General features: G+C 39.3%; 1 protein-coding gene across 1 annotated transcript in view; it reads right to left on the bottom strand.

Moving 5' to 3' along the window:
• Positions 1-20296, bottom strand: part of ULK2 (unc-51 like autophagy activating kinase 2) — a 241121-nt gene that overhangs the window by 206312 nt on the left and 14513 nt on the right. The window contains exons 5-7 of the mRNA XM_007941497.2: positions 5669-5842; positions 4924-4997; positions 1919-2020 (exon numbers count right to left, since the gene is read on the bottom strand). Coding sequence (XP_007939688.1) covers positions 1919-2020; positions 4924-4997; positions 5669-5842 — 350 coding nt within the window. The remainder of the gene's footprint in view (positions 1-1918; positions 2021-4923; positions 4998-5668; positions 5843-20296) is intronic.

The following is a 20296-nucleotide window of genomic DNA, read 5'->3' on the forward strand; positions in this document are numbered from 1 at the left end:
CAAATGAGATTTGTTCCTAACTGTGTCTTTAAGAAAGGGGCTCCAGTGATGCACTGGCTAAAGGATTTGGCTGCTAAACGAAAGGTTAGTGGTTCAAACCCACTATCTGCTCCCTGGGATAAAGACGAAGCAGTCTGCTTCTGTCAAGATTTACAACCTTGAAAATCCTACAGGGGTCACTAAGAGTTGGAATCAACTTGATGGCAGTGGGTTTTGGTTTGCATTGTCTAAGAATGTGTAGGTCAGTTGGAACACGTGCATACAGTTTTCATTTAGCCTTATCATAGTATAAAAAAAGGTTTTTCGATGATTTTAAAAGCTGCATGAGGAGCAAGTGAAAGTGACTGTGATAAGAATTTGCTGTAAGTAGGGGGTTGGTTCAAGGAGCTCTGGTGGTGCAGTGGTTTAAGCATTTGGCTGTTATTCAAAAGGCTGGCAGTTTGAACCTAACAGCCACTCCATAGGATAAAGATGGGGCAGACTGCTTCCATAAAGATTTATAGCCTTGGAAACCCTAAGGGGTAGTTCTACACTGTCCTATAGGCTAACTATATGAATTGGAATCCACTCGATGGCAGAGGGTTTGGGGCAGTGGGTTTGGTTGGGAGGAGTACTGGTTCAATTGTCTCAAAGTGAGAGCAGATTTATGTAACATTAAAGCAGGGCTTTGAAACAGTACTGCCTCACTCAAAGAGGGTAGCCTACTGCAGCTTTGAATGTGTGTAACTTTCTACTCAAAAACTCACTGCCCTGTTGTCAGATCTGACTGAAAGTGACCCCACCTTGAGTTTCTGAGGCAGTATCACTACAGAAGTAGACTGCCCAACCTTCCTTCCGAGGAATAGCTGGTGGGTTTGAACAGACAAATGCCTTAGGCACTTTTTACAGTCCCTGCCAATAATCTAAGGAGCTCTGGTGGCCTAGTAGATAAGGAGTTTGGCTGCTAACCAGAAGGTCAGCAGTTCCACCTATTAGTCACTCCATGGAACAAATACAGGCCAATCTACTCCCATAAAGATTCACCACCTCAGAAACCCAACTGGGGTCACTATGAGTTAGAACTGATTCTGTGGCAGTGTGTGTGTACTCCAGGGTTCACTAAGGCTCTTCTGAGTCTCCCATTCCAGGGATTCCACCTGTAATTTTTCCTGTTCCGGACACCATGACAAATCACTCAAATTGTAAAATTTCAGGTCCATTCCTTTTTGCTTCATCAGCTACACAAACCCAATTCAAAGCCCTGCATTAAAGAGCCAACAGGCATTGTCAGTAAATCGGACATTCATAGCCTGGGGATTGCCTGTATATATCAATTAGATTGGAAAACTGCAAAGTGTTTAACCTTGCTATGTCACTAATTTTTTTAAACCATCTTGGGCAAGTAACTTCACTTTGCTCCAGTTTTCAGATTCAAAAAAGCTCCTTGTAACTTAAGAAATTATAACACAGGCAATAAAAACTCAAGAGAAATCATCATGATTATAATCTAGAGAGCTTTTAATAGGATGTTTGGGAAGCAGAGAAGGGGAAGAAAGAATCAAAATAATTGCCCATAAAGCCTAAGCAATTTACTCCCCCTCACCTAGTGGTGGTGGTGGTGGTGTTGTTGTTGTTATCTGCCGTCGAGTCAGCCCCGATTCATAGCAACCCCTCCTTGGGTTTCCGAGGCAGTATCACTACGGAAGTAGGATTGCCCAACCTTCCTTCCGAGGAGTGGCTGGTGGGCTTGAACCACCAGCCTTCTGGTTAGCAGTCAAGTGCCTTAGCCACTATGCTACCAGAGCTCCCCCTCACCTAGTAGTGATTAGAAATAAGAGGTGGAGATAGTTTCCAGTGATCTCCCCAGAACCAGTTCTAGTTCACACTTGGATTCTAAGACCCCAAAACCAGGCCAAGCATCAAAAAAAAAATCAGGTACCTGAAAAGGTGGTTTTCCAACTAGGCATTGGTATATCACTGTTCCTATGCTCCACAAGTCAGCCTTAGCATCATAATGTTGAGACATAATAACCTCAGGAGCCTGGGTATAGAAAAATCCAATGGATGATGTTATTTAAATAATTAATTGCATATGTGAATTAACTGGTAGAGGTCACACTTAACAAAATCAGTAAAATAAAAATTTTAAAACACACTGTGATATTTCTCAAATCAAATGATATTGCAATGAACTAAAGGTAGTCCCTGATTTTTGGTGTTCCATTTTGACAATTCCATCCAAAGTCAGTTCTGACATAAGTCAAATACTCCTTTTTATAACTTTTCATTATTATTGCCTTTTATTAATAGTATCTTTATAAATCCTAACATTGAACATATGTAAATGAACACCTGAGAATGATAACACCGGCAAATTACATGCTGCAACACTGTGTTGTTGTTGGTGGTGCCATCGAGTACCTCCGACTCATACCAACCCTATGCACAACAGAAAAAAACACTGCACTTTCCACAGATGCAGGCAATCTGATTGCTGTGTACTTCATTAGGCGAAGCCCACGTGTAAAGTAGTCATTTGTGTTGTTGAGAAAACATATTTGCAATGTAAGTTGCTGCTCTTCCAAAATTCCATCATGCTATCTCCAACATTATTTCTATCACCAAAGCTGTATTTTCCACTACCAATGATTCTTCTTTGTTACCAACTTTTGCATCCCAATCACCAGTGATAATCAATACATCCTGATTGCATGTATGGTCAATTTCAGACTGCAGAAGTCAGTAACAATCTTCAATTTCCTCATCTTTGGTTTTGGTTGTTGGTGCATAAATCTGAATAATAGTAGTAGTAACTGGTCTTCCTTGTAGGTGTATGGATATTGTCCTATCACTGACAGGATAGATCTTGAAACATTCTTTTGTGATAATGAATGCCACGCCATTCCTCTTCAGTTTTGTCATTCCCAGCATAGATCATATATGGTTGTCTGATTCAAAGTGGCCAAAACCAGTCCAAGTTCTTCCCCTTAGCTATTCCAAATCGCTCCACTCACTTCCTGGCCTCCCTTAAAGCTGCCTCCAAAGACCCCACACCCGGCTTTCCTTCCAAAGCTGCCCTTAAAGCTGCCTCAAAACACCCCGTGCTTGGCTCACCTTTCCAGGGCCACCCTTAAGGCTGCCTCCAAACACCCATGCACACCCGGCTCACCTTTCTAGGGCTGCCCTTAAAGCTGCCTATAACACTGTACATGTTACTAATGATAAGATGTACCCAAAAAAACACCAAACTGTCTTAAGTACAGTTCATCCAGGACTTCGAACCAGTTGGAAACTGTTCAGTCATGGCTGATGGAAACAGGGCTACATCCACACAGCAACCAAATCTCTGCTCATAAGATTCTGACCCAAGTAGGCAACAGGCAGAGATGCTCTGTTCAATGATGGTGGCCGAACATGCAGCAACACACATTCCAAGTACCAGTTACATAACAATTATACGACAGAGGTAACTTCTGGGGTATAAGGGTGGGAGAGTAGGAAATGGAATCAGGGAGAGATACAAAAGGGACTTCAAACTGTCTCTGAAATACTTTCTTTCTTAAAAAAAATTAAAAAGATCAAGACAAATATAGCAAAATGTTAACTTTCTTAAATCTGGATGAGAGATACATAGGTGTTTGCTGTATCACTCTCTAATTTCTCTGCAATTCAAAAGCTTATATAAGCAGCAGCAGCAAAATTCAATAATAAAAAAGTCTTTTATTTTAATTTATAAAAAAGTCTTGAAAGCAAATTTCTCTTTTGCTTTGTGACAGGTATTTTCCCATCTGTCATTAAAAAAAAAAAAAAAAAGCCAAACTCACTGCCATCGAGTCACATCCAACTCATGGCAACCTCTCCTTGGGTTTCCCAGGCATAGTTATCACTACGGAAGTAGAGTGCCTAATCTTTCTTCTGAGGAGTGGCTGGTGGGTTTGAACCACCAGCCTTATTGATTTATTAAACATGCCATTAATCAGGGTAAACATTAAATAGAAATTTCAACTATACTTAAAAGGTAGTGAAGTTTTATTAACCAACCAAACATTTTTATTTATTTATTATTGCACTGACCTCCTTAATGATCAACTGAAGCACTCTTTCTACCTCAAGGCTGAACTAATTTCATACAGGAAATGCAAAGTAATTTTTAAATCATATTAAATTATAAAATTACTATTATGTATAGTTAATGTTCTAATTATATAGTAGATTTTATAATGTACACAGTAAAATCATGATTAAGAAGGCAAATCAGATGTAAAACATTTAAATTTGATTATTACTTCTTTTCATCTTAGAGTTGAATGATTTTAGATTAGAAGAATTCCCAACTGAACATAAACCTATTTAAAATTATAATTGCAATAGGTATATTTACATATTTGGCAGAATTCTGAAGCTCCAGAATTTAAGTATTTCAAGGTTTAATACTTCACATTAATTCAGAAATTTCATAGCCTAGCCAAAGACCAGACATGATAATATTCATATCTTTAAGAAAAAATAAAGAACAACACTATTTTTCAGCTTTCAGTGCTATGTTGATGGAAAATACTTCTACAATCTAGGGATCTAGTCAAGAGATAATACGCAAAAGAAGAGCATACCAAGTACCAGAAGACGTGTCCTAAAAGGCTTATCAATATTACACATCAATATTACTTCATCACTTTTTATTTTCAATGTAATCTAATGGGGGATATCTAACATAATAACGATGCCTTTTTAAAAATAAGAAACAATGGGCAAAAATTATTTACTTTTTCAGTCCACTATGCTATAGCAAAAGATTACAGCATTATCAATAATTAGTATCAGTAATATAAGTAACAATTTAGACAATATATAAAACTATACCTTCTTCTGAAATAGTATTACTCTAAAATTCCAATGCTTATTGCACTGTGCTGTAAATACACAAGGATGCAAATATTCACTCACCATGTACATTGGGGATCCACACAGTGTTGCAGCCATCATATTACTATGTAGGTAACGAGCAAAACCAAAATCCGCTATTTCACAAAATAAAAACCAGAAAAACAAATGATACCTTTGCTCATACGTAACACAGATTTCATGATTCTTCAGCACATGAGAGTACAATTACTTTTTCTAAAAACCAATAGAAAAGTTTAAAAACAAATTCCAGCATTACTAACTGCTTAAATAATTTCAAAATACAAGAGCATAAAAATCTGCCCAATAATAAGACTAAACTAGATGGTCTCTTAGATCCCATATTATCTTAAAATACCAACTGTTATAATGAATCAGGGTTATGAAAGTCACCAGCAATTGTAAAACATAAGCTTCCCTTTCAGAAACAGGATTTTCTGAAATTCGTATTAAGAGCTCCTTTGGCCCTGTCTGGAGAGATTCAGTGTATACTGCTCATATCCAAGCGACCTTCCAAGGCGGTATCACTACGGAAGTAGGTTGCCCAACCTTCCTTCCAAAGAATGGCTGGTGGGTTTGAACCTTGAGACTTCTGGTTAGCAGTCAAATGCCTTAGGCACTACAGCACCAGAACTCCTATACTACTCAGAGCATAATGGATTTACAAATGTAAATGTGCCTCAATAAACTCAAGAAAAATTTCAAAATTGCATTAATACAATTTATCTTTCTAACAAAGCTGAAGTCCAAGAACTTGCTTTGCATGAAACAATGCATGACCACTTACCTATTTTGATGCGGATACCACTGACACTTGACTTTCTGCGATTGGCATAGGACAACAAGATGTTCTGTGGTTTAAGATCCCTGTGGATTATCCCTTTACTATGCAAGATCCTCATGGCAGCTGCAATCTGATGCAAAAACACTCTGATAGTGTCTTCACCAAGAGTACCTTTAGCTGGTAGAAAAGCAATTACATAAACTTGTAAGTACAAAAAACCAAATACCACCTGTACATTCTGTCAACAGAATCGAGTTGTCAAGGAGACACAAACTGGAATTCAAATTTACTATTTTTTTTTAATAATTTAAGTCTATGAAGCAATACTAGATTTCTCAAAATTTGTAATCAAATCATAGTTTGTAAAGAGAGCTGATTTATGTTTTCATCACTGTTTGTTTTTCCCTTCCCTTTTTTTTTTTAAACTGCTAAAGGTACCCACCAGCCACTCCTTGGAAGGAAGGTTGGGCAATCCTACTTCTGTAGCGATACTGCCTCGGAAACCCAAGGAAGGGTCGCTATGAGTCGGGGCCGACTCGACGGCACATAACAACAACAACAACAAAGGTACCCACATTACTCCAAATATAGTAAGAATGGGAGTCTCCTTTGCAAGACAAAAAATGTCTCTGTTCATATTAGTCAATTATCTGCAATAAATACTCACATTTAATTTAAACTATTACATGAGTACAAATTAACAAGAAGCACCCAAGTCTTAACAACAAGACTTGGGTGAAGAGCCCAAGGCAAGACCACCTTTTGTCTGGTGATGGGAGGGCATGTCAAAGATCTGCGCTCCTGTATTTTTTCTTTCCTTTCCTCTCCCACTGCTGCCCCTCACAGGATCTTTCATAACTAAAGTTGTCTTTCAAGAAATGTTTTGAGGGGAGGAGAAGGAAAATCACTAACTAGATAATAGACACGTATTAATTTGGGTGAAGGGAAAGTAAGGGGATGATCAGCACAGTATCATTACGGCAAAGGAAGGCATGGAGATGTGCACAAGAGTTACAGACAACAAAGGTAAATACCATTACATATACAATCATACAGTAACAGCAAACAATAATCTACAAGTGGATATACAAACAGGCAAGCTGAACAGGTATGGGTAGGCAAAGGGGACTACACCATGAACATATATAGGTTTGGCATATATATATATAGGTTTAGCAGAGCACATTTCTATGTATGCTATCTGTATGTGCTGTAAATATATCCAAAAATATAGTAGAGGAACTAGAGGGCAAAGTTATGAAAACTTCTCAGTCATAACCAAACATCTTGAGGCAATAACTCACTCGGCATGGGGTGGACCACAGTCTTGGGGGGCAGTTAACTCAATTGGCATAACACAGTTTACAAAGACAATGTTCTACATCCTCCTGTGGTAAGCAGTGACTGGGGTCTTAAAAGCCAGTGAGCAGCTATAAGGTAAAACTATTGCTCTCTGTCTGAAGCAAAGATGTGTGAAGAAAATCAAAGACACACGGAAGCACATAGTCCAAAGGATTGATGTGAGCCATGTGAACCTCAGCTTCTTCGATGCTGACACCAGAAGAATTAGATAGTGCCTGGCTACTACTATCTGAAGCTCCAAAAGGAATCACAATAGAAGGTCCTGGATAGAGTGGGAGAAAAATGTGGAACCATTAAAAAAGGCATAAAAAAGACAAGGCTTATTGGTCTGATAGAAACAGGTAAACCCCAAGACTGTAACTTGTAATTGAAGTAGGACCAAATGTGGGTCCCTGCCCAGTGTGCAATCAGGCCAAAATAGTTTACACACCGAGTGATTAAGAGGAGAGAAAATTATTTATTGCAAAGCAGCCATACCCGAATCTGACTCCCCAGCTGGAGGTCAGGATAGTTTTGTAAGCTTCGGGAGAGGGGAGTTATACATATTCGTAAAAACTTCAGGAATTTGGGCATGAATTAACTGAGGATTGGCTGAGGCTTCTTTCACCTCAGTTTAAAGGGACAGTCGATTTTTAATGCAATGTGCTGGTGCACCAGATAAATCACATTGGCTTCCTGTCATCAGCTGATTGGGGCTTGGGCAAAGGGGAGAACATCACTTTCCAGCAACTTTGTTCCCATTTGTCTCACTGTGCACATCCATGGGCTAAAGTTGATTTTCAAGTTGTTTCCTGAAACACACATTAACATACCTATCACCTGTTTCTAGGGGGATAACATGAAGAGGATGTGTGAATTGACTGACCTTTCATTCCATTCAGTTCTTAAGGAACTGAGTTATCATTTTTACTTATTTGGCTCCAATTGAGGTAACAGACAGGATGCGGACTGAGCTTTGATTCATGAGGTATCATTTCTGCCTATCTGTCTTAACCAGGGTGGGGTTGACAGTTGAGCTTTCATTCTATTCAGTTCTTAAGGAACTGAGTTATATTTACTTACCTGCCTCCAACCAAGGATGCAGGCTGGACTTTGATTCCACTCGGCTGCAAGTCACCCTTCAAGTCTGGAACTGAACTCATCCTCTCGGCTCAACTTTCAGCCAAGCAATAGGTGAATAAGGTGAATAGTAATACTAGAGGGATATGTATTCCTTAGAGCAATCAGCTATATGAGATTAAAAAAGAAACTTTTGCCCAGGGGTGGAGGGACAATGGAGCAATCTACTTCTGTACAGATTTACAGCCTTGGAAACCCAATGGGGGTCACTAGGAGTTGGAATCAACTCAGTGGCAGTGAATTTGGTTTGAAAGAGTGCGGTTTCTTGTGGGGATTATAACAATGTCACGAAACAAAATGTGTATGAACTGCCGAATGGAAAACCAATCAGTAAATTTAAGTAAATTTTTACTCAAATCACAACAAATAGTTTTTTAAAAATACATGTTTTAACCTAAGAAATGTTTATTAATGACAACGCAAAAATGCAAACCCACTGCCACTGAGTCAATTCCATCTCTTAGTAAACCTATAGGACAGAGCAGAACTGCCCCATAGGATTTCAAAAGCCATAAATTTTTATGGAAGCAGATGGCCTCCTTTAACTCCTGCAGAGCAGCTGGTGGGTTCAAACCTCCAACTTTTTGGTCAGCAGTCGAATACCTTAACCACTATGCCACCAGAGCTCCTTGAACATTATTGAAGATAATCATTATTCAGTAATTAATACAATATTTATATGTGCATGCTACATTGAGTGATGGTTAACAGCTTGGATTGGAATCAGGCTGCCTCTGCTCAAATCCCAGCTCCTCCACTTAGGTGTGAGCTGGTTCCTCGTCTTCAAAAAGTAAGTAGCACACTAACTACAGGAGGCTGCTGAGCCAATTAAGGTAACACATTTAATGATAAAGAATTTAGAAAAAGGCCTGGCACACAGTAAGTACTCAGATATTGTTGTTGTTATGTGCTATAGAGTCGGACCCTACTCATAGCGACCTCTCCTTGGGTTGCCGAGGCAGTATTACTACAGAAGTAGATTGCCCAACCGTCCTTTAGAAAAAGGCCTAGCACATAGTTAAGTACTCAGATATAGAAGTATGCAAATAGAAACACTTGGATCTAAAAGTCACAACTTAATTCTTGCATCTACACTGTTTTTATTAGTTGTTATCCAGGATCCTGACTCATAGCAACCTCACATAATTTAATATGCATGAACTTATTGTAAACCCTTTCTGAACATACTTTTTTCCACACAAGTCTTAGACTATGTTCTATGTTTCCTTTCTATATGCAACTAAGAAAAATAAAAGTAACATCAACATGTGGAACAAGAGAAATATTAGTTTTAAAATAATTTCAATGACATACGGGTATTTTACATTCTGTGGTAGTTAAAGTTGTGTGTCAACTTGGCTAGGCCTGGTTGAGTAGCTGAGCAGCTGGATGTAGTATTCCCCATGATGAGACTGGTAATCAACCCCATGGTGCAATCTACTGTGAGCAGCTGAGTAGCTGCCTTTGGATATGTGATCTGCATCCCATATGTAAGTAGCAGCTTTGGGAACGGTCTCTAGCTTATGGCACGCTTAGACCCTGCATGTAGCCATGTAGTTGTTCAGAAGCATGCTCTGCCGACCTTGGGACCTACAATGGACTTGAATCAATGGCGTGCTGTGTGGTTTGGTAACATTGGGACTGTGCCATTTTATTAGTTGACCTTGAACTTGTTAGCCTCAGCAGCCAGTAGCTGCCTGAATGAAGAGATGTCTCTAGCTTCAGTGGGCCAGGAGCAAGAGGCAGAGCTGAAGGCCAAGGTCACGGGGCTTTCACACAGCCCCTAGAGCCTGGCACATTGAACTTGAACTTAAAGCCTCCAAATTCTAAGAATAAACTCCTGTGTGTTGAGGACATCCAATCTATGGTATACTCTTGTCAGATCAGCACTAGGTAACCAGAACACATTCTTAACATACTGAAATTAAAAATCTTCATGGTATAAAATTATCAAATAACTTTTCCTTTAAGGACTGTTTTTGACCCAGCCTCCTATTTTTTAATCTTTGGGTTTCTTCCCTGGTCCTCATTATAAAAAAATTTTAAATACACTGAAATATATAACAAAAAATATAATACTCCATAATACTATCCTTTATAGATGTACACTACTAAAAATTCGGAAAGTATTTTCTTCCAGATCTACCTTCCTACACATATTAGCATACAAATCACTGTATATTAGTAGGTGAGTCAAATCAATGACTACAGCTTTATTTTTGTAAGGTTTTATGTGAATAAATTACATTGCACCAATTAAAATGTACAGCATATTTTCTCTCATTTCATTCAATTACATTTTCATTCCAGAACTGTTACTTTAAACTACTGCAGCATCTCTGTCCTATTACAACTACTGAATATATTTAAAATTCATTTGATTCAGTATCTAAATGTTCCCATAGGGGAAAAAACAATGATCTAGTTAAGAGCTTTTTCTGGGCAAAAACTGTAGTATTTCTATGGATGTGGGATGTGGGAGTAGAGCTTGTCCTTGGACCTGAGATCCTTGTGCTGGACTTCCTTGGCAGAGAGACAGCAGACACAACAGGCTGAGAAACTAAGAGGCATGAGATAGAGCGGTGGGCTTGCTGGCCTACAAAGCAAGAAAGCTGAGTGCCTTTGGGCAGGAGGCTTGCTGACAGAGTAGGGTGCACCTAGGTATACCTATCGGCAGAGCTAAAAGAGCTTTGTAACACTTGCCCAAGCAGGGCAGAGGCCAGGACAAGAGGCCAAGGGCCAGAGAAGCACTCCTGCGGGCATAGCAGAGGAAAAATTGTCCTGACTGTAGAATTGTATCCTGAGAGCATTCCAAATTTCAATTATAGCCTGTTACTTCTCTAATAATCCCCATAAGTATTGTCTGTGAGTTGTGTGTGGCCACTGTAACAAATTCTCAAACCCAGCAGAGAAATAGTGAGTGGCACGGGAGGATGGCTAGTGCCAGAGTTGGTAAAAAGGCTAGAGGGTGGTGGTATGTCTGGCCTCACAGCAATAAGCCTTGGGCTGCTGATGGTCATTCTGCCCCCCTCTTCTGAAGTTAGAGAAGGACAGCTGAGGATGCCATCTCCATGCATTTTTTTACAGTTGGTGTCAGGAGCAGGGTTCACTCCAATGGCTCCAGACTCATGGAAACATGGGACTTTGTAAGAGAAAGAAGGAAGGAGCCTGGCAAGTGAAACTTTTTGATTCTTAGACGGTTACTTTGATTGTTACCTGTAATGGCAGAAAGGAATATAAGAGATACTATGCTGCAGCTGGTGGCGTAGTGCCTAAGGCATCTGACTGCTAACCAGAAGGCTGGTGGTTCAAACCCAAGTTTGGGCAATCTACTTCCACTTCTGCAGTGATTAGGCAATCTACTTCCATAGTGATACCACCTTGGAAACCCAAGAAGGGGTCCCGAAACCAGGGCAATGAGTTTTTTTATGCTGCAGCTGAGGGGAGAAAGGCCTGAGGCAAGGACCTGGATAACTGGAGGCCAAGGCTTTCAGTTACCCTCAGCCAGAGGTCCAAGGCCATATGCATAGAATGGAAAGATAGTCAAGGTGAAGAGATGATGAAACAGGAATTTTTTTTTTAAAAAAAGATTGTGTTTACCTGAAATACAATGGATACTTAATGTTCTGTTACCTAGTTGTATGTTAGAAAAGAATATTAACTATGGCTAACAGAAAGCTTCTAAGTCTGCCCTCAGCCAATACTTGACTGGATATGTTAAAAGGGGAAACAGAACTTGCCCAGAAAAAAATTAGGCTTTTGTTTCAAGCTTTGTGTGTAGAGTAAGGAGGCCTTTATGCAGAAAACCTGAGCGTACCCAGAACAGCTGAGAGAACAGATTTGCATTGGGGCGGGGCCTGGCTTTTTGAATTTCAAGCAGGCGGTTTGGCTTTGGGTGCATCGAGGCAGGAAAGTCATGGACCATGAGAGAAACCACTTTCAGGACTGGAAGTTAAAGGAAGCTGGTAAGTAGACACCTTGTATGGTGCTTGCTTGTGACCACTTGGGCCCGCCTGACAAGTGGAAGTAGGGGAGGTGCAGCAATGAAGAAACAGGCTGAGTTTGGTACTCTTCGACCTAGTCCACAGAGACCAGAGATGAAAGGAAGGGATGGCTGGTCTAAAGAGAAGGGAGGAGTGGTGAACTCTCAAGCTTGCAGCTGGTACCCATAACCTAGCTGGGATGGCTAGAGGTGAGCTGACCAGAACCTGACCTGAAAAACAGTAAGATTTATAACACTGAGCTAGTGTTTTAAAAAAACAAGAAAACCCACTGCCACCCAGTCAGATCTAACTCACAGTGACCCCTCCTTGGGTTTCAGAGGCAGTATCTCTATGGAAGTAGATCACCCACCCTTCCTTCCAAGGAGTGGCTGGTGGTTTTGGTTTTGAACCACCAGAATTCTGGTTAGCAGTCAAATGCCTTAGGTGCTACGCTACCAGAGCAATTTGATGGCTTGCTCTGGACCGGACTTTGCTTATGGGTGCAGATGCTCAAAGTTCCAACTTTCAGAGAAAGGAACATGCTTGTCTCCTCAGAGTACTGAATTGATAGGAATGGCAAATGAGAAAGTGTCTATCTAAAACAGGGGGAGATAAAGGTATAAAGTTGCTGGGTTACACACTTTCATGGGTGTGTTTATTCTTAAACTGATTGTGAAGGGTATGTTAATCTTTGAAGTACGAAAGGGACAATGGCTAGAAAAGCCAGGGAGTAGACTGTGGTACAGTGAATTACTTAGGATGGTTTTTCTAGCCAGCCTTTGTGATTCACACCGGATTATTTGGTGGGACCATGCAAATAAGGTGTTTGGAACCCTAATGTAGGCACTGGTTACTTCTGTCATTCTGCTAGGCTTAGAATGAGCCCTCCTAGAGGCAGATGGGGGGAATCTTAGTGACATCTCTGGAAGAGCCTGAGGCGGAGTGAAGTGCATCCTTGGACCAGAGATACCTGCACTAAAACTCCTTGGTAGAGAGCACAGACAACTGGCTGAGATGACCAGTTGAGGAATCAAGAGGCTTAAGACAAAGCAGTGGTCCAGCCCACAGAGAAAGAAAGCTGGCAGAAGCCTTGCTGATGGAATAGGATACACCTAAGTGTACCTATCAGCAGAGTTAAAAGAGCTTTATAACACCTGTTCCAAACAGAGTGGAGGCCAGGATGAGAGGCCAAGGGCCAGAGAAGCATGCCTCTCTGCACAGCAGAAGGGGAGACCATCCTGATTGAAAAATTATGTCCTGAGGGCATTCCCAAACCTGAATACCTGTTACTTCCCTAATAAACCCCATAATCGTGGGAAGATAATGAAAGTAATACCAACATCAAAATACCTTGGAATGAGAGATTCTGATAAAATGGCAGAATGAGCAAACAAACTACACAGACCCTCTTCAACAAAGAAAAGGGGAACCAATTAACACAGATACAGAAGATAATCCTGGAGCCCTAAGCTTTGAAAGTAGGGATACAGAAGTAGACCAAACTCAAACTAATAGATGAATCTGCATGAAAATACCGAAAAAGGAGACATATGGCGCCACGGTCTGTCAGCAATCCTAATAGCATGGACAGCTTGGATATTGCCAAGAGGTGTTAGGACCTAAGAATTAACCTAAAAATTGGCCCTGCTAGCCAGGGACTTCAAGGAAGACTGTAGTGGTGGCTGGCGAATAAAAGGAGAAGTAGCAAAGAGGGAGACAGGCTGAGTTGTGCATTTTTTGCACGTCTAGAGAGTGGAGCCATTTAGAATGTTTACAAGTGGTTCGACCATTTTGGGTATTTAAAGCAACAACGTTCTCTTAGATTCCAGGGACAGCAAGGACATCCTGGACACAAAGGACCAGAAAGGTTCTAGTTTTCAGCTTTTCTCTCTTTCCTGTTCCTGGTTCCCATATTTTTTGTTTCTCATGGTTAATCCCATTCTTTGTTTTACTTTTTGCATTATTCTCATTTTTTCCTCATTATTCTCCTACTCTACCTCTTTTCTCTTATTGCCCCCTCCCCAGGTATTGTGGGTTTTTTCTTTCTTTTCTACTTTTGGTGATTGTTCCTGTGTGTTTATGCAGTGTGTTTTCTGCCCACTTGCTTTTACTCTTTTGATGGTTTTTCGATCATCATTTTTGTCTGGGTGGGAGACAGCACCCATGCCCACAGGATGCAACCAAACCTGCACTCCTGCAGCTCCACTTACTGAGTCAGAGCCCCTACTTCCTTCTCCACCAACTCACCAATGATAAATAACCACCAAGCCTGACTCACCCTTAACTGTTCTTCACAAACAGTTAGCAGAGATCTAAATATAAGAAAGTCACACTGTCTCGCAGACAGACAACAGACCATCACTGTCCACACAAAGACGAAAGATAAAGCGGTAGAAACAAGGGAGCAGGACACAGACCCAGAACACATCCCTGAAGAAGCAGCAGCATTGAAACTCCCTGATAAGGAATTAAAAAGAATTATTTTTAAGTATCTTCAAAGGATTGAGAAAACACACACAAAACCCTAGAACAATTTCTGAAGATAATACTAGAACAAAATGACAAAATAAATGAAAAATTAGAAATGATACAAAATCTACAGATAGAAATCAGAAGACTAATACTAAGTTTTCAGAAATAGATAACACATTGAAAGGGAAAAGGAGTAGAATCAAATCAATGAAGACAGAATTAATGAGATTGAAGAAAAATGCCTGAAAACTTCTTTCGAAGGGGATCAATAAGAAAAAAAGATCTAAACAAATGAAGAACACCTAAGGTTCATGTGGGAAACCATCAAAAGGAATAACCTACATGTAATCAGAATTCCAGAATAGGAAGGGAAAGAGAAAAATCTGTCCAAGATTGTTGGAAGAGAACTTCCCTGATATAATGAAAGATGAAAATATATCCTTTCAGGAAGTCCAAAGAACCCCAAACAGGACAGACTCGAAAAGAAAATCACCAAGACATATCATCATCAAACTCATCAAAACCAAAGACAAAGAAAAGAATCCTGAAAGCAGCATGGGAAAACTGAAAAGTTACCTATAAAAGACAACCATAAGAATTAGCTCTGATTTCTCAGCAGAAACCATGCAGGTGAGAAGGCAATGGGATGGTATATATAAACCCTGAAAGAGAAAAATTTCCAACCAAGAATTATATACCCAGCAAAACTGTCCCTCAAATAATATGGTGAAATTAGGAGATTTCCAGATAAGAAGAAATTAAGAGAATTTTTTAAAACCAGATCAACCTTACAAGAAATACTAAAGGGAGTCCTTTGAACAGAGAACCAATACTAGCAAACAACAACTGACCATTGATACACAAGATGACATAATCCAGAAACCAACACAGCTATGGAAGTATCCAAAATAAAATAAGCATACAAGATTGTAAACAGGGAACCAGAGACATCAATTGTCAAATGAGGACAACTACAAACCAAAAAGAGGGAAAAAAAATAGTAACATCATGAGCTTAGCACAAAAAATTATATGGAACAAAGAAACCAGGAACACCATGAAAAAACACGTAACAAAATGACAGCAACAAATTCATACTTGCTGAATTACACTGAATGTCAATGGATTAAATGCACCACTCAAGAGATGGAGAGTTGCAGACTGGATAAGAAAATATAATCTATCAATACGCTTTGTACAAGAGACGCACCTTAGAGACAAAGACAAAAATAAACTAAAAATCCAAAGTTGGAAAAAGATTTATCAAGCAAATGGCAACCAGAAAAGGGCAGGAGTGGCAATATTAATTTCTGATAACATTGACTTTAAAACAAAAACCACAATAAGAGACAAGGAAGGACATTATATAATGATTAAAGGATTGATTAAAGAAGAAGATATAACCATAATAAATATCTATGAACCTAATGAAAGAGCCCCAGATTACATAAATCAGAATTGAAAAGGCAAATAAATGACTCTATAGTTATAACAGGAGACTTTACTACACCACTTTGAATGAAAGATAGAACAACTGGCAAGAAACTAAACAAAGACGCAGAAGAGCACTTCACCCAACAACAGCACAATATACATTCTTTTTCAGTGCACATGGAACATTCTCCACAACAGACCATAGGTTAGGCCATAAAGCAAATCTTAACAAATTTAGAAACATTGAAAATACTGCAAAACATCTTTGCAGATCACAATGCTATCAAATTAGGTATCAGCAATAGGAAGATCAACAGAAAAAGAGCAAACACACAGAAACTGAACACCACCCTCCTGAAGAATGACTGGGTAACAGAAGAAATGAAAAATGAAATTAAAAAATTCCTTGAATCAAATGAGAATGAAAACACAACATACCAAAATCTTTGGGACACAGCAAAAGCAGTAAACAGAGGCCAATATATAGCAACAAATGCATACATCAAAAAAGGAGAGCCAAAATCAACACTTTAAACCAACATGTCCAACAATTAGAAAAAGAACAGCAGGAAAAGACTACAGTCAACAGAAGAAAGAAAATAATAAAGATTTGAGTAGAAATCAATGGAACAAAAAACATAAGAAAAAAACAAGAAGACTAGAAGCTGGTTTTTTGAAAAGATTAATAAATCTTTTCAAGATTTTTTTGATCTTTTCAGACAAACCACTGGCAAATTTAACAAAGGAAAAGAAGGAAAGGATACAAATAAAATGAATAAGAAACCAAATGGGTGACATCACAACATAACCACCTGAAATAAAAAGGATAATATCAAGATACTATGAAGAACTGTACTCCAACAAATTTGACAATCTGGAAAAAAGTGAATAGACCTAGAAATACACTACTTACCTAAGCTAACACAGACTAAGGTGGGAAAGTTGAACAGACCCATAACAAAAGAAGAAACTGACCAGGTCATATAAAAATTACTAACAAAAAAAAGTCCTGGCCCAGGTGGTTTCACTGGAGAATTCTACCAAACAGTCAGAGAAGAACTGACACCACTCCTACTCAAACTATTTCAAAACATAGAAAAAGATGGAATCCTCCCTAATTCATTTTATGAAGCAAGGATAACCATGATACCAAAACCAGGCAAAGATATCACTAAAAATAAAACTAAAGACAAATATCCCTCATGAATATAGATGCAAAAATCTTCAACAAAATCCTAGCCAATAGACTCCAACAACCTATCAAAAAAATAATTCAATATGACCAAGTAGGGTTCATATCAGGGAGGTAAGGATGGTTCAACATTAGAAAAACAATCAATGTTATCCCCCATATAAATAAAACAAAGGAAAAGAACTATATGACCATGTCAATTGATGCAAGGAAGGCATATGATAAAATCCAACACCCATTCCTCATCAAAACTCTCAGAAAAATAGGAATAGAAGGGACATTCCTCAACATAATAAAGGGGATACATGCAAAACCAACAGCCAACATTATTCTCAATGGAGAGAGACTCAAACCACTTCCCTTCCAAACAGGAACCAGACAAGGATACCCTCTATCACCACTTCTATTCAACAATATATTGGAAGTCCTAGCCAGGGCAGTAAAACAAGAAAGGGAAATCTAAGGCATCCATCCAAATTGGTAAGGAAGAAGTCAAACTATCCCTATTTGCTGATGATATGATCATATACCTAGAAAACCCAAAAGACTCAAGTCAAAAATCTACTGGAACTAACTGAGATATTTAGCACTGTGGCAGAATACAAGATCAACATCCAAAAATCAGTTGGACTATTCTACACCAGCAAAGAGACTGCTGAAATGGCAATAAGGAGATCGATACCATTTACAATAGCTACCAAAAAAAATAAAGTACTTGGGAATAAATCTCCCTAGGGACACAAAAGACCTATACAAAGAAAACTACAAATCACTACTTCAAGAAAGCATAAGAAATCTACATAAATGGAAGAACATACCATGCTCATGGATAGGAATACTAAAAATTGTGAAAATGTCAATTCTACCCAAAACAATCTATCCATTCAATGCAATCCCAACCAAGATCCCATCAACATTCTTTAAGGATATGGAAAAACCAATCACTAACTTTACACCGAAATGAAAGAGACCTCAGATAAGCAAAGCACTACTGAGGAACAACAAAGCAGGAGGTCTCACACGCCTGGATCTTAAAACCTACTATACAGCCACAGTAGTCAAAACTCCTGCTATTGGCACAACAGACACATAGACCAATGTAATGGAATTGAGAACCCAGAAATAGATCCGTTGACCTATAGTCAGCTGATGTTTGACAAAAGGCCAAAATCCATTCAATGTGAAAGAGACTGTCTCTTTAACAAACAGTGCTGGCAAAACTGAATATCCACTTGCACAAAAATGAAACAAGATCTATACCTCACACCATACACAAAAACTAACTCCAGATGGATCAAAGGCTTAAATATGAAACATAAAAATATCAAGATCCTCAAGGAAAAACCTGGGGCAAATTTAGGGGCCCTAATATACGGCATAAATAGACTATCAAGCATAACCCCAAATGCACAAACAGCAGAAGAGAATCTAGATGAATGGGACCTTCTAAAACTTAAATTTTTATGTGTTTCCAAAGACTTTCCGAAAGAGTCAAAAGAGAAGCTACAGATTGGGAAAAAATACTCAGCAATGACATATCTGACAAGGGACTTATCTCTAGAATTTACAAAAAAACTCCAACACCTCATCAACAAAAAGACAAACAATCCAACTAAAAAATGGGCAGAAGACACAAATAGACACTTCACCACAGAGGATATTCAGGCGGCCAATAAATATATGAAGACATGCTCACGATCATTAGCCATTAGAGAGATGCAAATAAAAACAAGATACCATCTTGCCCCAGCACTAGCAGCAAACTTCAACAGGGCAGAAAATAACAAATGCTGGAGAGAACATGGAGAGATTGGGACTCTCATACACTGGTGGTGCTGTAAAATGATACAACCACTGTGGAAAGCAGTATGGTGATTCCTTAAAAAGTTGGAATTAGAAATACCATTTGACCCAGTCCTTCCATAACTAGGTGTGTGTCCTAAAGAAGTGAGAGCCAGGACAAGAACAGATATATGCATACCTATGTTCATCCCAGCACTGTCTACAATAGCAAAACAATGCAAACAACCTAGGTGGCCCATCGACAGAAAAATGGATAACCAAACTATGGTACATACACACAATGGGATACTATGCAACCCTGAAGAATAACGTAAAATCGGCAGAACACTACGTAACAAGAACAAACTTGGAGGACATTATGCTGAGTGAAATAATCACAGAAGGACAAATATTGTATTAGTCTGTTATTGTAAAAAGTCAAAGTAAGGTTTCTATATGGAAAGAAATTTTCTTTGTTGGTTACCGGGGTGGGAGGGGAGAGGATGCGAGGAACAGTGTTAGATACGTAGAGACAAGTATTGATTTGGGTGAAGAGAAGGGCAACATACCAAATGTGAGTCATCAACAAGGTGGCACTGAGGAAGAAAAACACAGAGAAATGCGTGGGAGGTACAGACAGCAAAGATGAACCCTTCTGCACATATAGTACTGCGTTGTCAGTGACGGCCAACAGTGATCTATGGGTGAATAGATGGGTGGACAGGCTGAACTATTAGGTACACCCATTCAGTGGAGAGTGTGCAGAAGACCATGTATAGGGTTGGCAATGTTTCTACAAGTGTATTGTGTAAGTTCTGTAAGAATTCCCAGGTATATAGTAGGGCTGAAAAGGGGTAAGGTTGTAATCACTTGTTGGCCACAGCCAGCTACCCAGAGAGATTGAGTAGTTCGACCTGTGGGCTCGGGACCATAGTCACAGGGGACATCAAGCTCAATTGGTATAACATGCTACATAAAAACATTGCTCTACTTTCTTCTTTGGTGAGTGGCGACTAGGATTTTAAAAGCTTGCAAGCAGCTGTCCAGATGCAACGATGGGTCTTCTCCTCATCCAGAGCAAAGAAGAAAGAAGAAAACCAAAGGCACATGGAAACAATTAGTCCAAGGGACTGGTACACCATGCAATCCTCAACCTTTATACAACTATGATGGTGCCCAGCTACCACTGTCAACCACTCGGAGGGGGATCTCTGTAGGAGATCCTGGATAGAGTAGGATAACAATACACAACAAAACTCAAAATCATTAAATTTAAAAAAAAAAAAAA

The sequence above is a fragment of the Orycteropus afer genome, unplaced genomic scaffold (assembly GCF_000298275.1).
Source record: "Orycteropus afer afer isolate SDZICR_OR568_19922 unplaced genomic scaffold, OryAfe1.0 scaffold00080, whole genome shotgun sequence".
Classification (NCBI taxonomy): Eukaryota; Metazoa; Chordata; class Mammalia; order Tubulidentata; family Orycteropodidae; genus Orycteropus; species Orycteropus afer.